At 35.1% G+C, this 25696-nt stretch overlaps 1 protein-coding gene across 1 annotated transcript in view; it reads right to left on the bottom strand.

Annotated features, from left to right (window-relative positions):
- Window positions 1-25696, bottom strand: part of LOC109679405 (ankyrin repeat domain-containing protein 26-like) — a 73709-nt gene that overhangs the window by 14071 nt on the left and 33942 nt on the right. The window contains 5 exon segments of the mRNA XM_074055407.1: window positions 10182-10419; window positions 20953-21167; window positions 21838-22128; window positions 24545-24638; window positions 25036-25106. Coding sequence (XP_073911508.1) covers window positions 10182-10419; window positions 20953-21167; window positions 21838-22128; window positions 24545-24638; window positions 25036-25106 — 909 coding nt within the window.

Here is a 25696-nt window from a genome sequence, read left to right as displayed (position 1 = left end):
CATTAGCTTCTTACAAGAAACTCATTGGTAAAGAAAAATTTAGGCTTAACCAGAAAATATAGAGAAAGGTATTCTAAGAATAGAGTCCAAAAGCAAGCAATAGTTACTATACTCATACTTGACTTCCAAACTAAATTAGTCAGAAGCAATAAAGAAGGTCACGTTATATTGATAAAGGGAACAATCCATCAAGAGCATGTAACAATTGCAAGCATATATGAACCAAACATTGATACACCTGGTCTCATCAAACAAACACTATTGGACATAAAATCAAAGGGAGATACCAAAACAATGATAGTGTGTGACTTCAATAGATAGGCAATCTGAGAAAAATATTGACAAAGAAACATAAGAATCAAATTATACCATAGATCACATGGACTTAACAAATCTGTAGAATTTTGGACTAAGCAGCCACAGAATAAACTTTTTCAAAAAATTTACTTTAAGATATCACACATTTTGTCACATAAAATATGATATAAAGAATACTAAAATTTGAAAAAAACTTCCTGTATTATATCAGACCAGAGTGGAATGCAGCAAATTGAATGGCAATAGAATCTATGTGAAATATACAAACACATGAAGACTAAATGATTGCTTTTGAATGTCTAGTGTCTCACTAAAAAAATAAGGAGTGAAATAAGTGAGGAAAATCCTTAAAAAATGAAAATTCAACTTACCAGCACTCTTGGGGACACATCAAAGTCAGTGCTAAGAGGGAGGGGTGAGGATAGGTAAGACACCTAAAAAATTGGCTAGCATTTGTTGCCCTTAATGCAGAGAAACTAAAGCAGATACCTTGGAAGCAACTGAGGCCAATAGAAAAAGGGGACCAGGAACTAGAGAAAAGTTTAGATCAAAAAGAATTAACCTAGAAGGTAACACACACGCACAGGAAATTAATGTGAGTCAACTCCCTGTGTAGCTATCCTTGTCTCAACCAGCAAAAACCCTTGTTCCTTCCTATTATTGCTTATACTCTCTCTACAACAAAATTAGAAATAAGGGCAAAATAGTTTCTGCTGGGTATTGAGGGGGTGGGGGGAGAGGGAGAGGGCAGAGTGGGTGGTAAGGGAGGGGGTGGGGAAGGGGGGAGAAATGAACCAAGCCTTGTATGCACATATGAATAATAAAATAATTTAAAAAAATGAAAATTCAACTTACCAGCACTCTTGGGGACACATCAAAGTCAGTGCTAAGAGGAAAGTTTGTAACTATAATCACATACATTAAAAAAAAAGAAAACATTTTTCAGAGTAAACTGGAAAACCTAGAAGTGGATAAATTTCTGGATTCATATGATGTACCAAATTGAAAGAAGAAGATATAAACAACTTAAATAGACACAAACAGGTGATGGGATTGATGTAGTAATAGAGTCTCACAAGAAAGAATATCTCAGAACCAGAAAGATTCCCTGCTGAATTCTGCCAGACCTGTAAAGAAGTAACACCAGAGTTTCTGAAACTCATTCTACAAAGCCAGTATAACTCTGCTGCCAAAACTCAAAAAGGACACAACAGAAAAGTCAATTACAGACTAATTTTATTTTTTAAATACATACAAAAATTCTCGAGAAGATAATTGCAATCTAAATTCATAACACATCAAAAAGATCATACACCATGTCCACTTGGGTTTCATTCAAGTGATGCAAGTACAGTTTGACATATGTACATAAACAGTAGCAAGGAAAACAAATCACATAATCATTTAAATAGATGCAAAACAAGCACTTAACAAAATTCAACATACCTTCATGATACAATCCCTGAAGAAATGAGGAATAGATCTAAACAAAGGCTGTGTATGACAAACTTATTGCCAACATCATACTAATAGAGGAAAAGCTAAAACCATTTTCTATGAAGTTGGGAATGAGACAAGGTTATTCTCTCTCTCTCTCTCTCTCTCTCTCTCTCTTTCTGTCTTTCTCTGTCTCTTTTCCCACCCACCTCTTTCTCTGTGCTAGTACTAGGGATTATACATAGGGACTGGTGCTTTTTAAGCAAGCACTATGCCAGAGAGCTACACTTTTTTTTTCAAGTTAGTTTTTAGTAGTTTTGATCTCAGAATTTATGTCCAGGCTAGCCTTGAATTGCAAACCTCCTACCTCTGCCTCTGGTATAGCTGATAGTGGACATGAACCACCATGCTCATCTTGTGCTTTGAAATATGATTTTACTAACTTCCTCCCCTCCCAAGGTTGGCCTCATACCATGATATACCTCATTCTGCCTTCCTCCTCATGCCATGATATACCTCCTTCTCCTTCTGAGATTATGGGTTTAAGCCACCATACTCAGTCCTCTCCAATCTGACTTAGCATAATACTTGATTCTTAGCTGTAGCAATAAGACAAGAGAAATAAAGGGATACAAATTGGGAAGGAAGGAGTAAAATTATCCCTATTTTCAGGAGACAAGATCCTATACTGAAAAGATCCTAGGGACTCCACCAAAAGTCTCTTAAATCTGACAAACACTTTCAACAATGTAGAAGGAGATAAAATCAAAATATAAAAATCACTTCATTTTCCATACACCAGTATTGAATAGGCTAAGAAAGAAATTAGTAAAAACAATTCCATTCATAATAGCATCAAAGAAACAAAATATCTAAGAATAAACTAAGGAGGTGATAGATGTCTACAATGAGAGCTATAAAATATCAAAGAAAGATATTGAAGACATTAGCAGATGTCAAGTTCATGGATTTACAGAAATAATATTGTGAACATGCTTGTACAATCAAAAGCAATCTACTATGCTGTGCCTACCAAAATTCCAGTGACATTATTCACAGAAATAGACAAATCATTCCTGAAATTCATATGGATTCATAAAAGATTCCAAATAACTAAAAATCCTGAACAAAAAAAGCAATGCTTGGTTCTGTTTATACATCACTTTAAAGTTTACTACAACACCATACTAACAAAAACTGCATGGTACTGTCACAAAACATACACATAAACCAGTGGAATAGAAGACCCTGAAATAAACACACACAGTGTCAACCACCTGCCCTTCAAGAAAGGTGCCATAACTATATTGGAATAAACACAGCCTCTTCAACAAGTGGTGGTAGGAAAACTGGATACCCACATGGAGAAAACTTAAACTATTTCTCACTTTAAAATAATTTTTAAAACAATTCAAAATGGATCATAAATCTTAATTTAAGACTTAAAACTTTGAAACTACTATAGGAAAGCATAGATTAAACACTTCATGATGTAGGCAACAACTTTTTAAATAGGACTCCAATTGCTCAGGAAATAAGAGTAAGAATTGCCAAATGGTAGTACATCCTGTTAGAGAGTACATCAATAGATACAATTATCAGAATGAAGAGAAAATCTACAGAATGAGGGAAAAATCTTTGCAGCTATTTACCAGACAAGGAATTAATATCTAGAATACAGAAAGAGCTAAAAAATAAGTAATCAAATTAATAAACCATCAAATGAATTGAACAGACATTTCTCAAAAGAAGTACTAATGACATCTAAATGCATAAATACTCAACATCCTTAGTCATAAAAGAAATTCAAATCATAACATTGAGATTCCATCTCACTCCAGTTAGAATGGCTATCATAAAGAAAACAAGCAAATGATGGCAAAGAGGTAAAACAAAAGGAACTCTTACACTGTTGATGGGAATGTAAACCTGTGCAGCACTATCGAAATCAGTAGGCACATTACTAAAAATAAAAACAGAATGACCATATGATATTCCTGTACCACTCCTGGGCATTTATATGAAGAAAAATAAATCAGCATGCAGTAGAGATACCTGTACACCCACATTTATATGAACACTTTTCATAATAACCAACCTATGGAGTCAGCCTGAACATAACACATACTTTGTGGTGAAAATGATAATGAGACCTCCAGTGCCTTTAAAGATTTTAGGTGTGGAGACAAATTTCTTTGACTGACATCTTTTTCTTGACTGACATTTTGAGAGACTGTTTTCCATAATATTTCTGTGACAACAGCATTCAGACAAATCTTTTAATGTAGCAACTCAATACTAGTGAAGAGATAACTCTTTAATGAAAACATTTTCATTGCCATTAATAAATACTATAAAATGTGACTTGAATGTGCATGAGATTCAAATTAAGGAACTATCAATGTAATATTATGTTTTCCCCAAGACTTTAATCAATTACCACAAGCAAAAGATGCCATTATGTCTTTATACCCTATCCACAAATACTTTCATAGGACATAAATTTTATTCAGATAAAAATGAAGTGCCTGTCTCAAAATATTGCATATTTTTATACTCCAGAAATCCATTTTAGTTACTTTTTTTTTCTTCTTCCTTTTTCTTTCTTTCTTTTTTGTCCTAGGGATTGAATTCAAGGCCTCTTGTCACTGAAATATACCATGAATAGTGTACTGAAGAAATCTTAACTCTCTAGATAGAGAATCCTTATAGCATAACAAATTAAACTCAGGGTAATTTCTCTTCTCCTAAGTCTTAAAGAGCACCTGGTAGAAGTAGTTGCCTTTATTACAACTGTGGTGTGGCCTTCTCTCCCCATAAGTTCTGGTCCAATTGATGTTTGAATATTTTATGGCATAAATGATAGCTGAGGTCAACTGTTTTGGAAAGAGATAGCAAAACAGGCACGAAAGCTCAATGGGGAAAAAGGACACTCATAAAACTTGCAGGGTGCTATGGAAAAGGACACCTAAAAATTCTTTGGAGATGTTGAATCATGAAGCCTCCAGTTTTGTCCCAACTGGTGGGAAGCTGGAAAACATGAAATGACTTTCTACAAGTTGCTTTTGCTGAATTCTTACTTTCCCACTCAGTCACGTAATTTCCACATAGTTCTCTTAATAGAAATTCAGAATTGTTTTCCTCATTAAATGGGTTAATACAGTGTTTGGCAGAGATTATGGAGAAAAAATGAGAACAAATGTGTTGGTGACATTCATCACTGTCCTATTTATTAGATAAGGGAGACATCAAAGGAATTTGAAATGTATAAAGCTATAGCTAATGAAAACTGAATTTTGCCAGAAGAAATCAAAATGCCTAGTAAGCTTTTAATATTCAACTTATGGCTGGTACTAAATAAAAAACTAGTTTAGTTCCTTATAGAGTAAAATACATAGTTTTAACAAAGCTTCCCTTTCTTTTCCTGGAGCCATTATGTGTTTTTCTAGCTGGAAATTGCATTTGAGATGGTGGAGGAAGATGACAGTCACACTAAATAAGGGAAGGACATTCAATAATTCAATTGTACTTTCCCATTTCTCAAAAAATATATGAAGGGGAGAAAATTGTCCACAATATAAGAACACACCATGAATTTTATCATATTGGGTGAATTTTCTTGTAGCTGGTAGTTTTAAAGCCATGTTACATAGAAATCTAAGATTCCCCAGAGGACAAAGAAAGCTGCCACAAGAGGCAAGTCACAGATGTAGAGCCACTTCTCTCTTTAGACAAAAAGCTCTACATCTACCTGGTATAAAACAGTTCATCCCTAAAATGGTTTTTATTTTTAAAAAGAAAGGTTCTATTCTTTGGAACACAGTTTAGATTGGCGTGAAATTTACTACTTTTGTGAAAGGGTGAAGAGAGCCTCTGAGAGATTATAACAACATAGCTGAGGTCACACAGCCACATGGTGGCAGACATATGACTTTTGGTCTAAGAACTGAGCCTGCAGTTCTACAAACTACTACTTTCATATTCAGGGAAGGTATACATTTAAATATAGATCATAGAAAATACCTATGAAAGTCTTTGTCAGGGAGCTTAATTATATCTAAGCATGAGACATAAATAATTTGTAAGATCTAAAGCTATGAATAACAATAAAGAAATGAAACTAATGTTATGCCTCCTGTGAGTGGCAGTTAAATGTACTCAATGGCTAATGCAAAGAAGTTTTAAGTCACAGAGGGGGAACTTGAGGAAATTATATTTAATTATATTGAGCAAGCTGAATTTAAGAAAATTCTTCTGTTGGTAATATTTTCTTATGTAGCCAAGACTGGCCTCAATCACACGATCTTTCTGCTTCAGCTTCCCAAGTGCTGGGATTACAAGTGTGTACCACCATATCCACCTTGAAAACAACCAAATTTGAATAAAGGTAGCTGACCTAACTGGACATTTGAGAAGTAGAAAAATGACTTAAATAAGTAATTGGAAGATTTCATAGCAAATCAAAATAAAAATTAATCTTGAGGTGGGGAATGTGGCTCAGATGTAGAGTGCTTGCCTAGTATGTAGAATGCCCAGGGTTCTAGTCCTAACACCATGAACAAGCACAGCCTCATGTTGTAAAATTACTTAGTGACTACTGTGTGTCATTTATTATGTTAGCCACACAACACTCAGACATAGAAAATGTTTGAATGAGATCAGTTCTGTTTTTAATAAAATTCAAGTACACTTTTAAGTTTTGATTTGTCAAGATATTGCATATAGCTTAACATATACAGTGTGTGCTTCTCATAAACAAGAACTTCATTTCAGTTCAGGTCCCAGCACCAAGAACGTCTTTAGAATATCCCAGTTATCAGAAAGGAATTCTATGTGTAAACCATCTAGCTATCAGTGTATCTATTCAGGATATTTTTAATTTTTGCATTTTAAAATAATAAAGGTAAAGAAATGATAACATTATATAATTAGTTCTGATATGTAAAACAAAGCATCCCAGTGTTCAAGGTGTGACTCAAGCAGTGAAGTGCCTGCTTTGTAAGACTGAATCCCTGATATCAAACCCACACCACCAAAGAACTAAAAAATGACAAGTAACCCCATAATTTAGAATGCAATAACTGAAAGTAAAAGTCTAAATTTCATGGAATGGGAGGAGATGCAATAAGTGCTAAATATTATGAACATGAAGAAAACTCACTTCACTGACAAGTATAATTGAAATCCCAGACTAGAGCAATGGTTTATTATAATAATTTCCCTTAACATTAACAAACATAAACTATAATGCTAGTAGGTTAGAAACTCACAAGAGAAACAGTAAAAAATGATTCAAAACCTTGCAAATAAGGAGATGGATAAACAAATTCAATATTAATGTTTTTTGTTTTTTGGTTTGAACTCAGGTCTTCCTACTTGATGGGTTCTACTGCTTGAGACACCTCCAGCCTTAATGTTAGTTTAAAAATTTTTGCTTTCTGAAATAATAGCTAAAAATAATCAAAAATCTGTCATTTTATAATGCCTCAACCAAAAATGTGTCCTTTTCTGTCATTTTAGAGAGCATATTGTCACCTGTATTAGTGTAATTTGCTTTCCCATTAGAAACAATCAAATATTTACTAACTGCAGATGATACTTTCTTTCTTAAATTTAAGAATTTTATAAATGAAGGGCTACAATAAATCACTGAAGGCATTCTGAAATAACTTTGCAGAAACATCTCTGCATCTTCATAGAAGAGTGATTCTCAGTCTGTCTTAGTAAGTTTACTGGACTTTGAAAATGCATACTCCATCAGAAAACCATTGTATACCTAGGAACTATTAGAATAAGTTTAAAAATGATTATACTTTCACGTGTCAACTTCTCTAAAAATAACTTTATTCCCCCAAAAAATTTAGCAGTGTTGCTTTGCCCTAAAAAATCTTCCTTTGCATCTTATATAGATTTCCACACTTGTTTATCATTCTCTTGTAAAATGATACATTATTTGGTTATTACCAGTAGGAAATATGAGAACATTTTATATATTCATCATGCTTAACAATTTACAATATTTAAGGTTAATTCTCTCTTTCTACAGAGATTATGACACAGACCATGACCCTCTCATTTTTTCAGAAAAATATGAAAGTAAACTATCATGAAATTTCAGCTATGGTTTTATGATTTATGTATTAAATAGTCATTCAGTTTGCTGACTTTAAAGCTGTTTGACCGCAATGTGGCCTAAGAAATCTTATCTTGCAAGGCTCTTCTATTATTAGGAGAAAAACAAGTAAGAAGATAAGGTTGGAGCTTCATTTAATAGAGGCCTGAATACATTTCTGTGCATTAAAAAGTTCATGAAGCAAGGCATGATGGATCATATCTGTAATTCAGCTATTCTGGAGGAGGAGAAATAAAGATCATGGATCCAAGACAGCCTGGGCAAAGTAAACATGAGAATCTAGCTGAAAAACAAACTAAATGAAAATGGACTAGGGGTATGACTCAAGTGATAGAGTGCTTGCCTAGCATGTGACAGGCCCTGGGTTCAATCCCCAGTACCACAAAAATAAGAAAAAATAAAGATTATGAAAACACCCAATAAGCAAGTGTGCACAGATTGAAATGGTATTTTAGTAACAATGAAAACTAGGTACAATTTATTTATTTGCATTTTGTTAAAACAAATATGTTGTTTTAGTATTTTCTCTGGTACAAAGGCCAAATATTAGACAAATATCATAATGTTAGTAAAGCAAAGTTGAAACTTTCTGACCAACTCTACAATGGATAAAAGTTATCATTGTTGGAGCAATTTTTAGATCTCCGGAAATGAGCTCCTGCAATGATCGAAATTGTATGGTTGAATGGGAGTTTTCCTGTTCCATTTTTAGGGGAGTATGGACAGTGCACAGATTTACATAATATTCTGGAAAGGGAGGTTAAAGTTGATTCTGTTTGATGGCAGTTGCTATTTAAAGCCTCTTTTATCACTGCTGTATTACTCACCATTAAGGATAACAGGGCAGAGACATCATTGAAATTCAGATCTAAATATTTGCTTATTTTCATTATTTAAAAAATTACAACAACTATGAAAAGTAATATGGAGATTACTCAAAAAATTAGGACTACCATATGACCCAGCAATTCCACCACAGGGTATTTCTGCAAAGGAGATGAAATATATACCCAAAAGGTAGTGGTACCTCCATGTTTATTACTGCCCTATTCACAGTAGACAAAATATGTAATCAATCCAGATGCCCTTCAGGGGATAAGGTGATAAAGAAAATGCAGCAAATTTGTAAAATGGAATACTGCTCAGCCATAAAAAGAATGAAATCCTGTCACTTTCAGAAGCATGGATGCAAGTGGAGAACACAATGTTGAGTGAAACAAGCTAGACATGGAAAGACAAAGTGCACATGATTTCACTCATTTAACTTTGCAGAAGTGTAGACTAGAGCAGTGGACACTAGAGGTGGGAATAGCATGGAGGAAGGGGACATAAAATAATTAAGGCAGTCAACTGTGGACTGAGAAGCATGTAGGGGGAGTTGTATGTATGGAAATATCACAATGAATCCCACAATTTGTACAACTAATTTTTTAGGTGGTACTGGGGCTTAAATTTAGGGACCCTACACTTGCTAGGCAAGTGCTCTACCACTTGAGTCATTCTGGGAGCCCTGTTTTGTGTTGAGGCTTTTTGAGATAAACTTTCACACATTATTTCTCTAGGAGGCCTGATCTCTGCCTCCTGAGTAGCTGGAATACAGGTGTGAGCCATTGGCGCCCAGATGAGTTAATAATTATAATTAATAACTATTGTTATAACAATAAATACTATGCCACAATAAACATGCTTTAAAAACTGAGATAACAATGATGTGAGTAAAGTGGCACGCATATTCTTATTGAAGAAAAATGGCAAATTTTAACCTTTAAAACAGAAATTAATCTCTTTTAGTATTTCAGGTTTATTTAATTCATAAAGTGTATTCATCTCAGATTATTTAAATTATAAACCTGTAAAGGTGGTTAAGCATTGGATGTCAATCATTCACTTATGTAAGGGATGGAAATCTTGGAATTGTGCAGGAAAGCTCTAAAGGTGTTATGAAACACAGCCAAACTAAAATCACTTAGAAGCTAAGCCAAAGTATGGTAAAGTATACCATTAGTTAGAGCAGTCGTACTCATTTTGTAAAATATAATACTAATGCAGCTTTTAAAGAAAGTGTAAAGTATGTTATCTTAGTTATATTTGCTGAATCAAGTAAAGAAAATGAGTATTCCTTAAAAACAACAGTTTTAGGGACTTTAAAAAAGTTATAAACTTCTATTTTTTCTTTTTATTAACACAGATATTTGTGATTTTACTTAATATGCACAAGTCAACCAGACATCTTAATATTTCACCAAGAACTGCATCAGAAATCTGAAACTCAAATGAAAAAAATATAACTAACCCACTTCTCATAGTTCTGCATGGTCTCAGCTGAAGGCCGTGGGGATGAGGTAGAATCCACTAAGTTTTCTGTTGGAAACTGTCCGGAAGAACTCTTTGGAATAAAAAGTCTGGTGTTAGGACTTCCAACACAACTGCACTCTAGGACAGATCTTGTATTAGGAGAGCTATGTTGTAAAGATGTCTTCTGTTCTTCCAGAAGAATCTTGGTCTTGGCTTCATCTAGTCTCTTATTAGTTCTGTGAAGATTTCAGAAGGCAAATAATTAGTATCTCATCACTCCTATTTTTTTTATAACGTTATTGTTGTGCTATGGATACATTGTGACACATACGAAGGTGCTTACAATATATCTTAGTTAAATTCACTCCCTCCTTCATTCTCCTTTACTCCCCCCATTCTTACAATAGGTTAAACAGGTCTCATTTTTAAATTTTCATGCATGGGTACATAATATTTCTACCATATTCACCCATATACACCCTTTCCTTACATCCTACTTCTTCCAACTGGTACCAAACTCCATGACAGAACCTATATTACCTTACTGTCTTCCATTTTTGGAAAAATACACTTTTGTTTGTTAAAGATAGCAATACAGAGGGTTTCATTATGACATTACCATGTATATATGTATTGTATAATAAGTTGGTTCATCCTCTCCATTTTTCTCTTTTCTACCTTAGTTCTTTCTTTATGGTGATGACAACAGCTTTATAAATTCTATATTCATTCTTATATAGAAAGTACGTCAAAGAAGGTGTTCTTTACTTCCTATTTTTACCCTCCCTGTCCTGTTAGTGCCCTCTCCTTTGCTTAGTATAAACTGTTTTATGATTCTGTCTTTTGTTGTTCAGATGTCTGTTCATTGTTCAGTGGGAATTTTTTGCCTTGGTATTATACATATACATGCATTGTACATAAGTCATATAACCACCTCCACTGTGCTTTCTTGCCCTTTTTCCCTATCCTGTGCTGTTTAATAGTTTCAGCATATTCTTTGTGTCTTGTTCCTACACAGATGTAATGAATTTCATTATTATTTGCTATTTATTTTTCTCCTCCCTTGCTTTCCACTATCACTCCCACTTTTTGATATAAGGTCTGTATATATTTCTACATATATGTAATATTGCTTGTATTTGTATTGGGTATATATTCCACATATGAGAGAAAAAATGTTGTCTTTGGCTTTCTGAACCTGGTCAACTTCACTTAAGATAATGTTATTCAGTTCCACTCATTTACCTGCAAATGACAAAATTTTATTGTTCTTCTTGGTAAACAAAATGCCAGGGTATATGAATACCACATTTTCTTAATCCATTCATCAGTTGTGCAGGATGTTGGCTGTTTCTATAGCTTGGCTATTGTGAATAATGCTGCAATAAACTTGGGTGTACAGGTGTCTTTACTGTAACATGACTTACATTCCTTTGGGCATATCCATAGGAATAGTACTGGTGGGTCACATAGCAGCTCTATTTTTAGTTTTTGGAAGAGCCTCCATTCTGTTTTTCTTAGAGGTTGCACTAATTTGAATTCTCACAAATTAAAATTTCCCCACATCCTTGCCAACATTTGTTGTTTGTGTTCTTGATGATCGCCATTCTAACAGGAGTGAGGGACATCTTAACATTGTTTTGATTTCCATTTCTTTTATGGCCAGGGATGTTGAACATTTCTTTATGTGTTTTTTGACTAGTCAGACTTCTTCAACAAAGCTCTATTCACTTCATTTGTCCAAATCTTCATTGGGTCATTGTGTTTTGGGGAGTTTAGTTTTATGAGCTCCCTGTATATTCTCATGATTAATTAATTCCTTGCCAGATGTACAGCTGCCAAGATTTTCTCCCACTCTGTAGGGTGCCTCTTCAATCTGGTGACAATTTCTTTTGTTGTGCAAAGCTTTTTAGTTTCATGTAGTTCCATTTGTCAATCCTTTCTCGTAGTTGATGAGCCATTGAAGTTCTATTTAGGAAATTAATGCCTATTTGTTCCAGTATATTCCTTATTCTTTCCTGCACTAGCTTCAAAGTACAAGGTGGTAGAAACTAACGAATGTGGGTTGCAATACAGAAGTGCATGGAAGCAATGCTAGGAATCTCTCTATATAGCTATCTTTATCTCAAATTAGCAAAAACGATATGTCTTTCTTACTATCTGTTATGTTTTTCTCTTCAATAAAATCGGAGAAGAAGAGAGCAGAACAGGTTCTGCCTGGAAGTGGGGGAGGGGGACGGTGGCAGAAACAATTTGTACACATGTAAGTAAATGTAAAAATGATAAAATAAAAGGAGGAGAAAAAAGTAAAATCTTTTCTTTCAGTGGCAAAATAAATGATTAAACAATAATAGTGGCTGATATATGGAATAAAAAATGAATATATATTTTCAATTCTGTCGTGGAATGTAATTTCTGGGTCATATGTAATACAATATGCAACGTTATGAGGAGTTACCTGTCGCTTTGCACAGTGGCTGAACCATTTGCCTTCTCACTAGTCACATACGAGGGACCTCTACAGTATCTCATGTTGAAGAGCATCTGCCTACCAAGTGTGAGGCCCTGAATTCAACTCAAATGCTTGCCATGTAGCCTTTACAATGTTGAGGTACATTCCTTCTATTACTAAGTTTTCTTAGTTTTTATCATGAATGGTGTTGAATCTTATCGAAGTTCTGTACCATGCTGTTTTTATTGCTATGTCTCTGTAGTATAGTTTGAAGTCAGTAATTGAAAACTCCTGAGCTGATCTCTTTGCTCAGTATTGCCTTGGTTTGGAGGCTTGCATTTTAAAAAGAAATTGTCATAGCATTAAATGGAACTCTCCTGACACGGTGTCTTAAAATTCAAAATATGTCAGAATATGCCATCTATCCAATTCCTGAGTGTGCCTTAGACATGGTTGTATTTATAGAGTAACTGTGAGATGATGGATTTGCTAATTTGTTTGACTATAGTAGTCATTTCACTATGAAAAACACATTAAAAATCATGTTGTACTCCTGAAGTACATACAATTAAAAATAAGGCATTAAAAAGCTAGTAATATTTTAGTAAGCTAGTTTAGGAATTTAAAAATAATACCGAAAGTCTGCATATGGAGAATTCCAAGATGGCGGCTAGAGGTAGGAAGCAGAAAGCGACCCTCCTATAGTGAAATCTTGGAGAGACGCTGGAGACACACTTTGCAGGCATAATCACCGAGAAAAGGCATAACTTTGACCCCTCCACATCTCCAGCCGGCGCAGAGAATCTCCACTTCACGTTAAACGGAGAACCGAGGAGGCCCCCGGGCCGCCAGTGGCCGGCGCCCATAGGGCTTGGGAAGACGTGGACCAGGTGAGCTTCGCGGTACCGCGGTTCCCCCACAGACAAGCCTGGGCCAGAGCAGCATAGCCCCCTGGACAGACTGACCTCCACCCGGGAAAAAAGAGAAACTGAGTACTAAGCAATAAGAACAGTTAAGACACGCTGGAAAGAGGGTGGGGCGCCCTGAGCGCTGAAGATTGGGGGAAGGGAACCCTTCCCGGGACTGTAAATAAACGAGCAGGGCGGGCCGGAGAGGCTCTGGCGGGAGCGGGGCACGCCAGCAACCAGGAGCGGGGACGCTTGTGAGAGGAGGGAAGACCCACTTCCCACGTGAACTGTAAATAAACACGCAGGCCTGACAACGCGGGGCAGTGTCACCTTTCCCAGTGCTTGGAAAGGGAAAAGCCTGTAGCAGAGGCCCCCCTCCCCCGCACAGGAGAACTCTGAGCAAACAAAGCCTGTGGGACCAGGTGAGTGCTAAGCTCACCCCAGAGATCTGCATAAATAACGCCGCCAGCTACAGGCTGAGAGCAGCAGGCAGGCAAGCTGCAGTTGCAGATACCACTCTCAGAACTGCCTCCAGACGCTTTTTTTTTCTTTTTCTCCCTACCTTTGATGAGAGAACAACCGAATTACACCTGCAAGCCGAAAAACTTACTGAAACTGTATTGCATTTGAACTGGGGACACTTGGTGGGGCTTTTTTTTTTTTTCTTCTTCTGTGTGTGTGCAAGTGTAGTTTTGTTCTACTTTATGCATCCCCTTTGATGAGACAACTACAGAACAACATCTGAGGCACCAACTCCAGGACTGGAGATTGAGACGGACATCCAAATTATTAAGACTGAAATTGCATTGCATATAAACTTGGAAGTTTTTTGGTTTTTTGGTTTTTTTTGTTTTTTTTAATTTTCTATTTTCCATTTTATTTTAATTCATTTTTATAAATAGATATTACTTTCATATACTTATTTTTTATTTTTTTATCTTTGATTTTCAATCCTCTCTCTGTCACTCTATTGTCTGTTCAGCTTACTGTCGATTAGTACACTAACACTCCCTGTTTATACCTTTGAAACTCTCTTGTCTGATACCTTGTTCTGCTTTCTCCCTCTTGTCTGTATATTTGTTTTCCCCTTTTCTTTAACTTCTTGCTTTCCATCTCAGCTCACTCTTCCATTCTCAATATTACCATTGTTATTATTACAAGCTAGAAAATACTTAATTACACACAGTACAGGGACAGTAACAACACCAAGGACAATGACAGGAAGACAGAAAAAACAAGGAAACCAGTTTCCCCACAGCAAAAAATTAGTACAGGAACCAGAGGGGAATGAAGAGAACAGAAACTCAGAGCCAGACTCCAACAAAATGAAGATAAACTATGCCAAAGGACCCAATGAAGCCTACAAGAATAATTTAAAAGAAGACATACTACAAGTACTCAATGAGAATTTTATAGAGATGATACTGGATAGGGTCAACCAAAATGTACAGGAGACACTCAAGAAATTCCAAGACAATAAAAATAGAGAATTTGAAAAAGCAAAAGAAGAAATAAAGGAAACCATAGAAGCACTGTATAAACACCAAAATGAAAGAGAGAACACAATGAATAAATGGATAAATGAACTCAGGACAAAAATAGACAACAATAAAGAAGAAAACAGCCAGGATATGGAAAACCTCAGAAAAAAGAACGAAACAGAACTGCAAAACAAAACGGAAGGCCAATCCAGCAGAATAGAACAAACAGAAGACAGAATCTCAGAACTTGAAGATGAAATGGTAATTAAAGGAAAAACTGAAGAACTACTAATTAAACAACTCAAGACCTGTGAAAAGAAAATGCAAGAACTCACCGACTCCATCAAAAGACCAAACTTGAGAATCATGGGCATCGAAGAAGGAGAAGAGGTGCAAGCGAAGGGAATGCGTAATATATTCAACAAAATAATAACGGAAAATTTCCCAAATCTAGAGAAAGATATTCCCATACACATGCAAGAGGCCTCCAGGACACCAGACAGACCAGATCAAAATAGAACTACTCCACGACATATCATCATTAAAACAACAAGTTCAGAAACTAAGGAAAGAATATTGAAGGCTGCAAGAGAGAAAAAACAAGTAACATACAAAGGTAAACCCATCAAAATCACAGCAGACTTCTCAACAGAAACATTAAAAGCAAGAAGAGCGTGGGGTGAGATCTTCCGGGCACTGAATGAAAATAACTTCAACCCCAGGATACTCTACCCAGCAAAGCTATCATTCAAAATAGATGGAGCAATAAAAGTCTTCCATGATAAGCAGAAACTAAAACAATATGTGACCACAAAGCCACCATTACAAAAGATTCTGCAAGGGATCCTGCACACAGAAAGTGACACCCAACTTAACCATGAAAAGGCAGGCAGCACCAAACCACAGGATAAGAAAAAGCAAGACAGAAGAGAGTAACATCAAGTTAGGTACACACAATCAAACCTTCAAACAACTAAGATAACTAAATGGCAGGAATCACCACATACCTATCAGTACTAACACTTAATGTTAATGGACTTAATTCACCCATCAAAAGACACCGTTTGACAAAATGGATTAAAAAAGAAGATCCAACAATTTGTTGCTTACAGGAGACTCATCTCACCGACAGAAATAAGCATATGCTTAGGATGAAAGGCTGGAAGAAGATATACCAAGCCAATGGCCCCCGAAAACAAGCAGGAGTAGCAATACTTATCTCTGACAAAGTAGACTTCAAACCTACATTGATCAAACGAGATAAAGAAGGACATTCCATACTAATAAAAGGGGAAATAGACCAAAAGGAAATAATAATCATCAATCTGTACGCACCCAATGTCAACGCACCCAATTTCATCAAACATACCCTGAAAGACCTAAAAGCATATATTAACGCCAACACAGTGGTTGTGGGAGACTTTAACACTCCATTATCATCAATAGATAGGTCATCCAAACAAAAACTCAATAAAGAAATCCAAGATCTAAAATATGCAATAGATCAAGTGGACCTAGTAGATGTCTACAGAACATTTCATCCAACCTCTACACAATATACATTCTTCTCAGCAGCCCATGGAACCTTCTCCAAAATAGATCATATCCTAGGGCACAAAGCAAGCCTCAGCAAATATAAGAAAATAGAAATAATACCATGCATACTATCTGACCACAATGCAGTAAAAGTAGAACTCAACAACAAAAGTAAAGACAAAAAACATGCAAACAGCTGGAAACTAAATAACTCATTACTTAATGAAGAATGGATCATCGATGCAATAAAAGAGGAAATTAAAAAGTTCCTAGAAGTCAATGAAAATGAAAACACAACCTACCAGAACCTATGGGACACAGCTAAGGCAGTCTTGAGAGGAAAGTTTATAGCCATGAGTGCATATATTAAAAAGATTGAAAGATCCCAAATCAATGACCTAATGATACATCTCAAACTCCTAGAAAAACAAGAACAAGCAAATCCCAAAACAAATAGAAGGAGAGAAATAATAAAAATAAGAGCTGAAATCAACGAAATAGAAACCAAAAAAACCATACAAAGAATTAATGAAACAAAAAGTTGGTTCTTTGAAAAAATAAACAAGATCGATAGACCCCTGGCAAACCTGACTAAAATGAGGAGAGAAAAAACCCAAATTAGTAGAATCAGGAATGCAAAAGGGGAGATAACAACAAACACCATGGAAGTCCAGGAAATCATCAGAGACTACTTTGAGAACCTATATTCAAATAAATTTGAAAATCTAAAAGAAATGGACAGATTTCTAGATACATATGATCATCCAAAACTGAACCAAGAGGAAATTAATCACCTGAATAGACCTATAACACAAAATGAAATTGAAGCAGAAATCAAGAGTCTCCCCAAAAAGAAAAGTCCAGGACCTGATGGATTCTCTGATACCAACCCTCCTTAAACTGTTCCATGAAATAGAAAGGGAAGGAAAACTGCCAAACACATTTTATGAAGCCACTATTACACTTATCCCAAAACCAGGCAAAGACACCTCCAAAAAGGAGAACTATAGGCCAATCTCCTTAATGAACATTGATGCAAAAATCCTCAACAAAATAATGGCAAATCGAATTCAGCAACACATCAAAAAGATTATTCACCATGACCAGGTAGGCTTCATCCCAGGAATGCAGGGGTGGTTCAACATACGAAAATCTATAAATGTAATAAACCACATTAACAGAAGCAAAGACAAAAACCACTTGATCATCTCAATAGATGCAGAAAAAGCCTTTGATAAGATCCAACATCATTTCATGATAAAAGCTCTAAGAAAACTAGGAATAGAAGGAAAGTTCCTCAACATTATAAAAGCTATATATGACAAACCTACAGCCAGCATTATACTTAACGGAGAAAAATTAAAACCATTCCCTCTAAAATCAGGAACCAGACAAGGATGCCCACTATCTCCACTCCTATTCAACATAGTACTGGAATTCCTAGCCAGAGCAATTAGGCAAGAAGAAGGAATAAAAGGAATACAAATAGGTAAAGAAACTGTCAAAATATCCCTATTTGCAGATGACATGATCCTATACCTTAAAGACCCAAAAAACTCTACTCAGAAGCTTCTAGACATCATCAATAGCTATAGCAAGGTAGCAGGATATAAAATCAACATAGAAAAATCATTAGCATTTCTATACACTAACAATGAGCAACCGGAAAAAGAATGTATGAAAACAATTCCATTTACAATAGCCTCAAAAAAAATCAAATACCTAGGTGTAAACCTAACAAAAGATGTGAAAGACCTCTACAAGGAAAACTATACACTTCTGAAGAAAGAGATTGAGGAAGACTATAGAAAGTGGAGAGATCTCCCATGCTCATGGATTGGTAGAATCAACATAGTAAAAATGTCTATACTCCCAAAAGTAATCTACATGTTTAATGCAATTCCCATCAAAATTCCAATGACATTCATCAAAGAGATTGAAAAATCTACTGTTAAATTTATATGGAAACACAAGAGGCCACGAATAGCCAAGGCAATACTCAGTCAAAAGAACAATGCAGGAGGTATCACAATACCTGACTTCAAACTATATTACAAAGCAATAATAATAAAAACAGCATGGTACTGGCACAAAAACAGACATGAAGACCAGTGGAACAGAATAGAGGATCCAGATATGAAGCCACACAACTATAAGCAACTTATCTTTGACAAAGGAGCTAAAAATATACGATGGAGAAATAGCAGCCTCTTCAACAAAAACTGCTGGGAAAACTGGTTAGCAGTCTGCAAAAAACTGAAACTAGATCCATGTATATCACCCTATACCAAGATTAACTCAAAATGGATCAAGGATCTTAATATCAGAGCCCAAACTCTTAAGTTGATACAAGAAAGAGTAGGAAATACTCTGGAGTTAGTAGGTATAGGGAAGAACTTTCTCAATGAAACCCCAGCAGCACAGCAACTAAGAGATAGCATAGATAAATGGGACCTCATAAAACTAAAAAGCTTCTGTTCGTCAAAAGAAATGGTCTCTAAACTGAAGAGAACACCCACAGAGTGGGAGAAAATATTTGCCAACTATACATCAGACAAAGGACTGATAACCAGAATATACAGGGAACTTAAAAAACTAAATTCTCCCAAAACTAATGAACCAATAAAGAAATGGGCATGTGAACTAAACAGAACTTTCTCAAAAGAAGAAATTCAAATGGCCAGAAAACACATGAAAAAATGCTCACCATCTCTAGCAATAAAGGAAATGCAAATTAAAACCACACTAAGATTCCACCTCACCCCTGTTAGAATAGCCATCATCAGCAACACCACCAACAGCAGGTGTTGGCGAGGATGCGGGGAAAAAGGAACCCTCTTACACTGTTGGTGGGAATGTAGACTAGTACAACCACTCTGGAAAAAAATTTGGAGGCTACTTAAAAAGCTGGACATCGATCTACCATTTGATCCAGCAATACCACTCTTGGGGATATACCCAAAAGACTGTTACTCCAGAGGCACCTGCACATCCATGTTTATTGCGGCACTATTCACAATAGCCAAGTTATGGAAACAGCCAAGATGCCCCACCACTGACGAATGGATTAAGAAAATGTGGTATCTATACACAATGGAATTTTATGCAGCCATGAAGAAGAACGAAATGTTATCATTCGCTGGTAAATGGATGGAATTGGAGAACATCATTCTGAGTGAGGTTAGCCTGGCTCAAAAGACCAAAAATCGTATGTTCTCCCTCATATGTGGACATTAGATCAAGGGCAAACACAACAAGGGGATTGGACTATGAGCACATGATAAAAGCAAGAGCACACAAGGGAGGGGTGAGGATAGGTAAGACACCTAAAAAACTAGCTAGTATTTGTTGCCCTTAATGCAGAGAAACTAAAGCAGATACCTTAAAGCAACTGAGGCCAATAGGAAAAGGAGACCAGGAACTAGAGAAAAGGTTAGATTAAAAAGAATTAACCTAGAAGGTAACACCCACGCACAGGAAATCAATGTGAGTCAGTGCCCTGTATAGCTATCCTTATCTCAACCAGCAAAACCCCTTGTTCCTTCCTATTATTGCTTATACTCTCTCTTCAACAAAATTAGAGATAAGGGCAAAATAGTTTCTGGTGGGTATTGAGGGGGGGAGCGGGGGGGGTGGAGTGGGTGGTAAGGGAGGGGGTGGGGGCAGGGGGGAGAAATAAACCAAGCCTTGTATGCACATATGAATAATAAAAGAAAAATGAAAATAAATAAATAAAATAAAAATAAAAATAAAAATAATACCACTCAGACAAGTGTTTTCGTGATTGTTATATTTTCCTCAGTACGTGGAAGAAATTAAGTATTTGGAACTGAGGAGTAATTCAGAGCAGCAACCTGTAGAGCAAAATGAGATAGCTGAATTTTTGATCAAAATCAGCTAAAACAGCTCCACAGGCAATGATCTCATCACACAGTCACCAGGTATCCAAGGTGAAATAAGCCCTTTCTATCTGTCACATCTCCCCACAATGAACAAAGAATTATTTTTTTTACCACTTTGCAAATTATCCTTTCCTTCATCACTATGGCAGTCTTTTTAGCACAAGCCTGCCTTTATGTAGAAAAACTGAAGGACAGTTTCTGTCCAGGAACCTTCTAGTGGTAACACCAAAGATCATAATCATTGAAAGTAAATTTACCAAATGCTATAGTGTGCCTGAAGGAGGAGGAGAAGTAGCACATGACCCTTTGGGTTTAGGTTGTAATCTTCCAGGCATAGTTAAACTTGTTAATGTTTCTATTTTGGAGAATACTGACCAGTAAGTTAATATCAATATAATTGTCTTGATGATAAAGTTCTAATCATACTTAGCTTAAAAAACTAATAGAAATTAATGATCACAATTTAAGTTCTATGATTGTTTAGACTTACTTGTGTAGTTTGTTTGACAGTGATTTTCTAATTTTGACTTCTTCTAGGTAGAGTTGCTTATAGTTTTCAACCTCCATTTTACTAAAGTCCAGTTGACTTTTCATTGTAGACAGTTCAGATTCTAAATTGCTAATTCTGAGTTCCATGTGACTTCTTGTTGAAGCATTTTGTGTCTCTCTGAATTGCTCTAACTTTTCTTGACATGCTGCCTGTGTCTAAACAAAATAAAAAAGATATATACTTAGAATAATTATAACCCAAATAATTATTGTGTCACACTAAGTCAGTGATTCAGAGAGCAATCTTAAATATGTGAAAATAGATGCTGTCATTTAAAGTATTTATGATGAATGTTAACTGCATTAAATGTGAATTATAAAAAAAATGAATTATTTTACGTTTGTAGTTCTGGGGATCAAACCCAGGCCTCCCACATGCTTAGTGCCTGGTCTCATACTTTGCTGCATCTCCAGTCCCAAGTCATCCTTATGTTAGTACTCATGTCATGTCATAATTAATAAAACAAAAAATCAATTCAAGTTTTTAAAAGCTGAACAATCCATCTAAAGAACAACATTTTAATCTCTGGTATTATTTTAACACCACTATTTTTTATTTTCCTCCTAGTAGTCTCATTTTATCCTAATTAGTCTTAAAAATAATTTTTTTCTCTACTGAAAAGCATCACTCTGAAAGTTCAATTTAAATATAATTATGGAAACTGAAAGACTTAAGAGGAGAATCAGATGTCATCTTCCTTCCAGAAATCTATAAAACAAGGTGCAATAAGGGAAGTAGAGGAGTAGAGGAAACATAAAATCTATACATCCAAATTGTAATTTGCTTTTGGAAGAATTAAAATATATTATAGGCAAATAAATTAACCTGCAAAAATAGATTGACTTGTCTCAATTTTTTTACTAAATCCCGTTTTGCTCCTTCTTCAATATTCTGCTTATATTGTTCTACTTGACCACGTTCTAACATATTGTTTTTCATATAAGTTTTGAGGTTTACCACTTCTTGTTTCAATGTCATTATATTCTTCTCTAGTGTTTCACAATTCTTTTTAGCAGTTGTTTCAGACAGTAACTCCTGATGAAGACGTTGATTTTCTTTTTCTAGATGTAGACATTTTAAAGATGTAATTTCCAGTTTTTCTACAAGTTCATCATCCTGTATGAATAAGTAATATACTTTATAATGAAGAAAGTAGACTAAGAAAAGTCTAATAGAAGACCAGTAACAAATTTTTACATAAATTCCATTGCAATAATATATAACCTATATTAACTTTTAGAATGTGGTCCAATAAATTACTCAGTTAACAAATTAAAATTCATCAAGAGTCACAAGAAGATGATTAGTCTTGATCTGTCACAAAATATTTGAGCTTAGACTTTCACTTTTTTCTTCTTGTGTTTTAAAATGACACTACATTACCTCTTAGTAGAAAGAACCTTGCCACATTCCCCAAGTGTACCTCCCATGATTCTGAATTAATTTTAGGGACATTATGTGGAGTTACATAGACCTGTATCAATAAATGTCTCTCAAAATAAGACTTTGAAAATAAAACTCTAATTAGTGAATCATATAAATACTGATTCAAAGGTCAATTTCTTTTCCTGGATTTCGAGTTTTTAATATTTGAATTGCATGCTAAGAAGTAATGCTTTCCAGTAAAGATCAATGATATATCCCATTAGACAAATTTAATGATCTGATCCATTATAATCATCTGATTCTTTTCATAAAATAAAGAATAAGAAAATTTGATTTTGGTAGTATAGCCATTTTCACAACGATTAATTTTTCCAATCCACAAACATGGGTGGTCTTTCCACTTTTTAGTGCCTTCTTCAGCTTCTTTCTTTGATGTTTTATAGTTTCAATTATAGAGGTCTTTCACCTCCTTAGTTAGGTTTATTCCTAGATATTTAACTTTTTGAGGCTCTTGAGAATGGGATTATTTTCTAGGATTTCTTTCTCAGACAGCTCATTATTGTTACATAGAAAATTTGCTGATTTTTAAATGTTGATTCTGCATACTGCTACTTTGCTGGAAGTATTTATCAAATCTAGGGTTTTTTCATGGTGTCTTTAGTGAACGTTACTATGTCATCTGGCAATGGGGATAATTTGACTCATTTGTGTTCCGTTTGTTTCTTTTCTCTTGCTTTATTGATCTGAATAAGAATTCCTGCACTATATCCAATGAGAGTGGGGAGAGTGGAAACATTTGTCTTGCTCCTGACTTCAGAAAAAGCTGTTTCATTTTCCCCACTTAAGACAATGATGGCTATAGGTTTGTCATGTTTCGTCTTTGCTATGTTGACATATACTCCTTCTATTACAAGTTTCTTCAAGGCTTTTATCATACATGGATGTAGAATTTTTTGAAAGGTTTTTATCTGTATCTACTAATATGATCATGAGATATTTGTCCTTTATTCTGTTTATATTCTATACTATGTCAATTGATTTGCATATATTGAACAATTCTTGCCTCCCTGGAATGAAACCAGTTTGATCATTTTTTTAATGTATTGTTGAATTAATATTGTGAAATGGCTTCTGAAAACTATCTACAGAGTTAGTACAATCCCCATTGATATCCAAAGTCATTCCTCAAAGTAAAAAACAATCAGTCTTAAAAGTATTTTTTGTGGTACTGACTGCAACATAGCTAATGCTTGTAATCCTAACCACTCAGAAGGCAGAGGTCAGGAGGATCACATTTTGAGGTCATCCTGAGATAATAGTTCACAAGACTCTATCTCGAAGAAATCTTATTCAAAAAAGGATTGGTGGTGTTCAAACCCCACATCACCCGCCAGAAATGTGAATGAGCAAGGCTTAAATGCATCTAGTCCCTTGCTTCAAGTAACCTCTGCTGAGGCCAAGAGGGGATGTAAAGAATCAGCCTCACTGATTCTTGCTAAAGTTGCAGATTGGAAACAAAATAATAAATGTTACTTTGAGACGCTGACTTTTGAGGTGCTTTATGTCAATAACTGGCAGATATTACCACTAACTGTCAGTTTCTGTCATTTAAGAAAAAATAAAACAATTAAAACATTAGGGATGGCTTAGGCAAGAAGGTAGATGGAAGCAGAAATGACTTATAAAAAGAGAAAGTCAAAAGGGATTCAAAGGGAGTGCACATGGAGGCCCAATGTGTCATCTTCACTCTTTGAAAATAGTTTTAAATCAAAATTATTTTTTAACTGTTCTGTTAGCAGAGACTCAAACACATAGTTCTACACTAATGTCCATAGCAGCGTTATTCACAGTAGTTGAAAGAACCTACTTGTACTTCAATGGATGAATGTATAAAAATATTGTACAATGGCTTTTAGACTATCAGAACCTTTTAATTAATATATCAGTACCTATTTCATTAATTTTATGAGTCACCTAAACTTTTATAAAGAGGAAATGCTCTACTAGTAGCAAGTAGAGTCAGCCTGAAAACAACAAATATTTTATCAATGAGATTTTTATGCTGCCTGAAATATTCCTATGTTCTAATTCTAGAACAAGAAAATTTCCACATCACTATGATAGAAATTAATGTGGAAGGACTTACCACACTTTTACTTAACAAATTTTTCTTCAGTTCTTCAATTTTTGTTTTTCCCTTTTGTTTTGTAATATTTAACTTGTAATTTTCAAGTTGAAGCCTAAAATGTATAGTTTAATATAATTATTCTCACATGTCAATTTTAAAATCACCACATAATTTCTGAAAAACATCTGAAACTACTTCAATTCATAACAATTTGAAAAGTGGATGATTTGGTAAATGTATCGTTTCTGTGTTTTGTGCATGCATTTCTTCCTGTCATTTGCTTATTTGTTTGCTTATCTATTATGTGGGGCTGGGATTGAACCTTGGACTTACATATACAAATAACACACTATACCACTGAGGTCCACCCTCAGGCCTAAGGTATGCATTTCAAGTAACATAAAGGTAAATTTTTTCCCAGCCTTCATATAAATGTACATGTTACCATGGATGATATAATTCTCAATCTATATTGACTATATGCTTCGTGAACACTTAAGTATTCATACTTTTTCACACGTTCTTGCATCTGCACAGCATGTTGTCCAGTCTTTGTCTGTAGATCCCATAATTCTTGCAGCTAAAACAAAGAAAAAAACTTTACAAATAGTGGCATAAAATGTGTGCATCCCATCCTGAATTTTGAAGGTAAGATTCAGTGGAACAGAGCCACATCCCTTCTTCTGCAGAATAAACTGAGAACCATTGTGTTGAAACTGCAGAGTTCACTGATTTGTTGCAACAGGAATCCAACGTTCCACACAGCCTAAAGTAACACTAGCCTAAGGTAACACTTGCAGAAAAGCTTAGTTATCCATGTTCTAAAACTAAAACATATTATTTTTTATTTTTAAATTATATTTTAGCAAATACTCAAATTTATAAAATTGGTAAAATGTGGGCAGAGAGCAGATTCCCTATGGTAAGAATTTTTATTTTGTATTCCAAGCACCATCTTGCCAAATATGATTTGAAAAATTCATATGTATCAATGACCGTAAGTATGATAAGAATGATAATAATTAGCACAGATCTTAAAGCGACAACTGTATGCCTCATTGAACATTGTGACAGTTGGTATTTGCACAAAAGCCAGAATGCTGAATCTGAATCCCAACTCCAACAGTCACCAGCTATGTGATCTTGAGCAAGTAAACATTTCTGTGTCTC

This window comes from Castor canadensis, chromosome 15 (assembly GCF_047511655.1).
Source record: "Castor canadensis chromosome 15, mCasCan1.hap1v2, whole genome shotgun sequence".
Lineage (NCBI taxonomy): Eukaryota > Metazoa > Chordata > Mammalia > Rodentia > Castoridae > Castor > Castor canadensis.
This window is presented reverse-complemented; position numbering and strand designations above follow the sequence as displayed.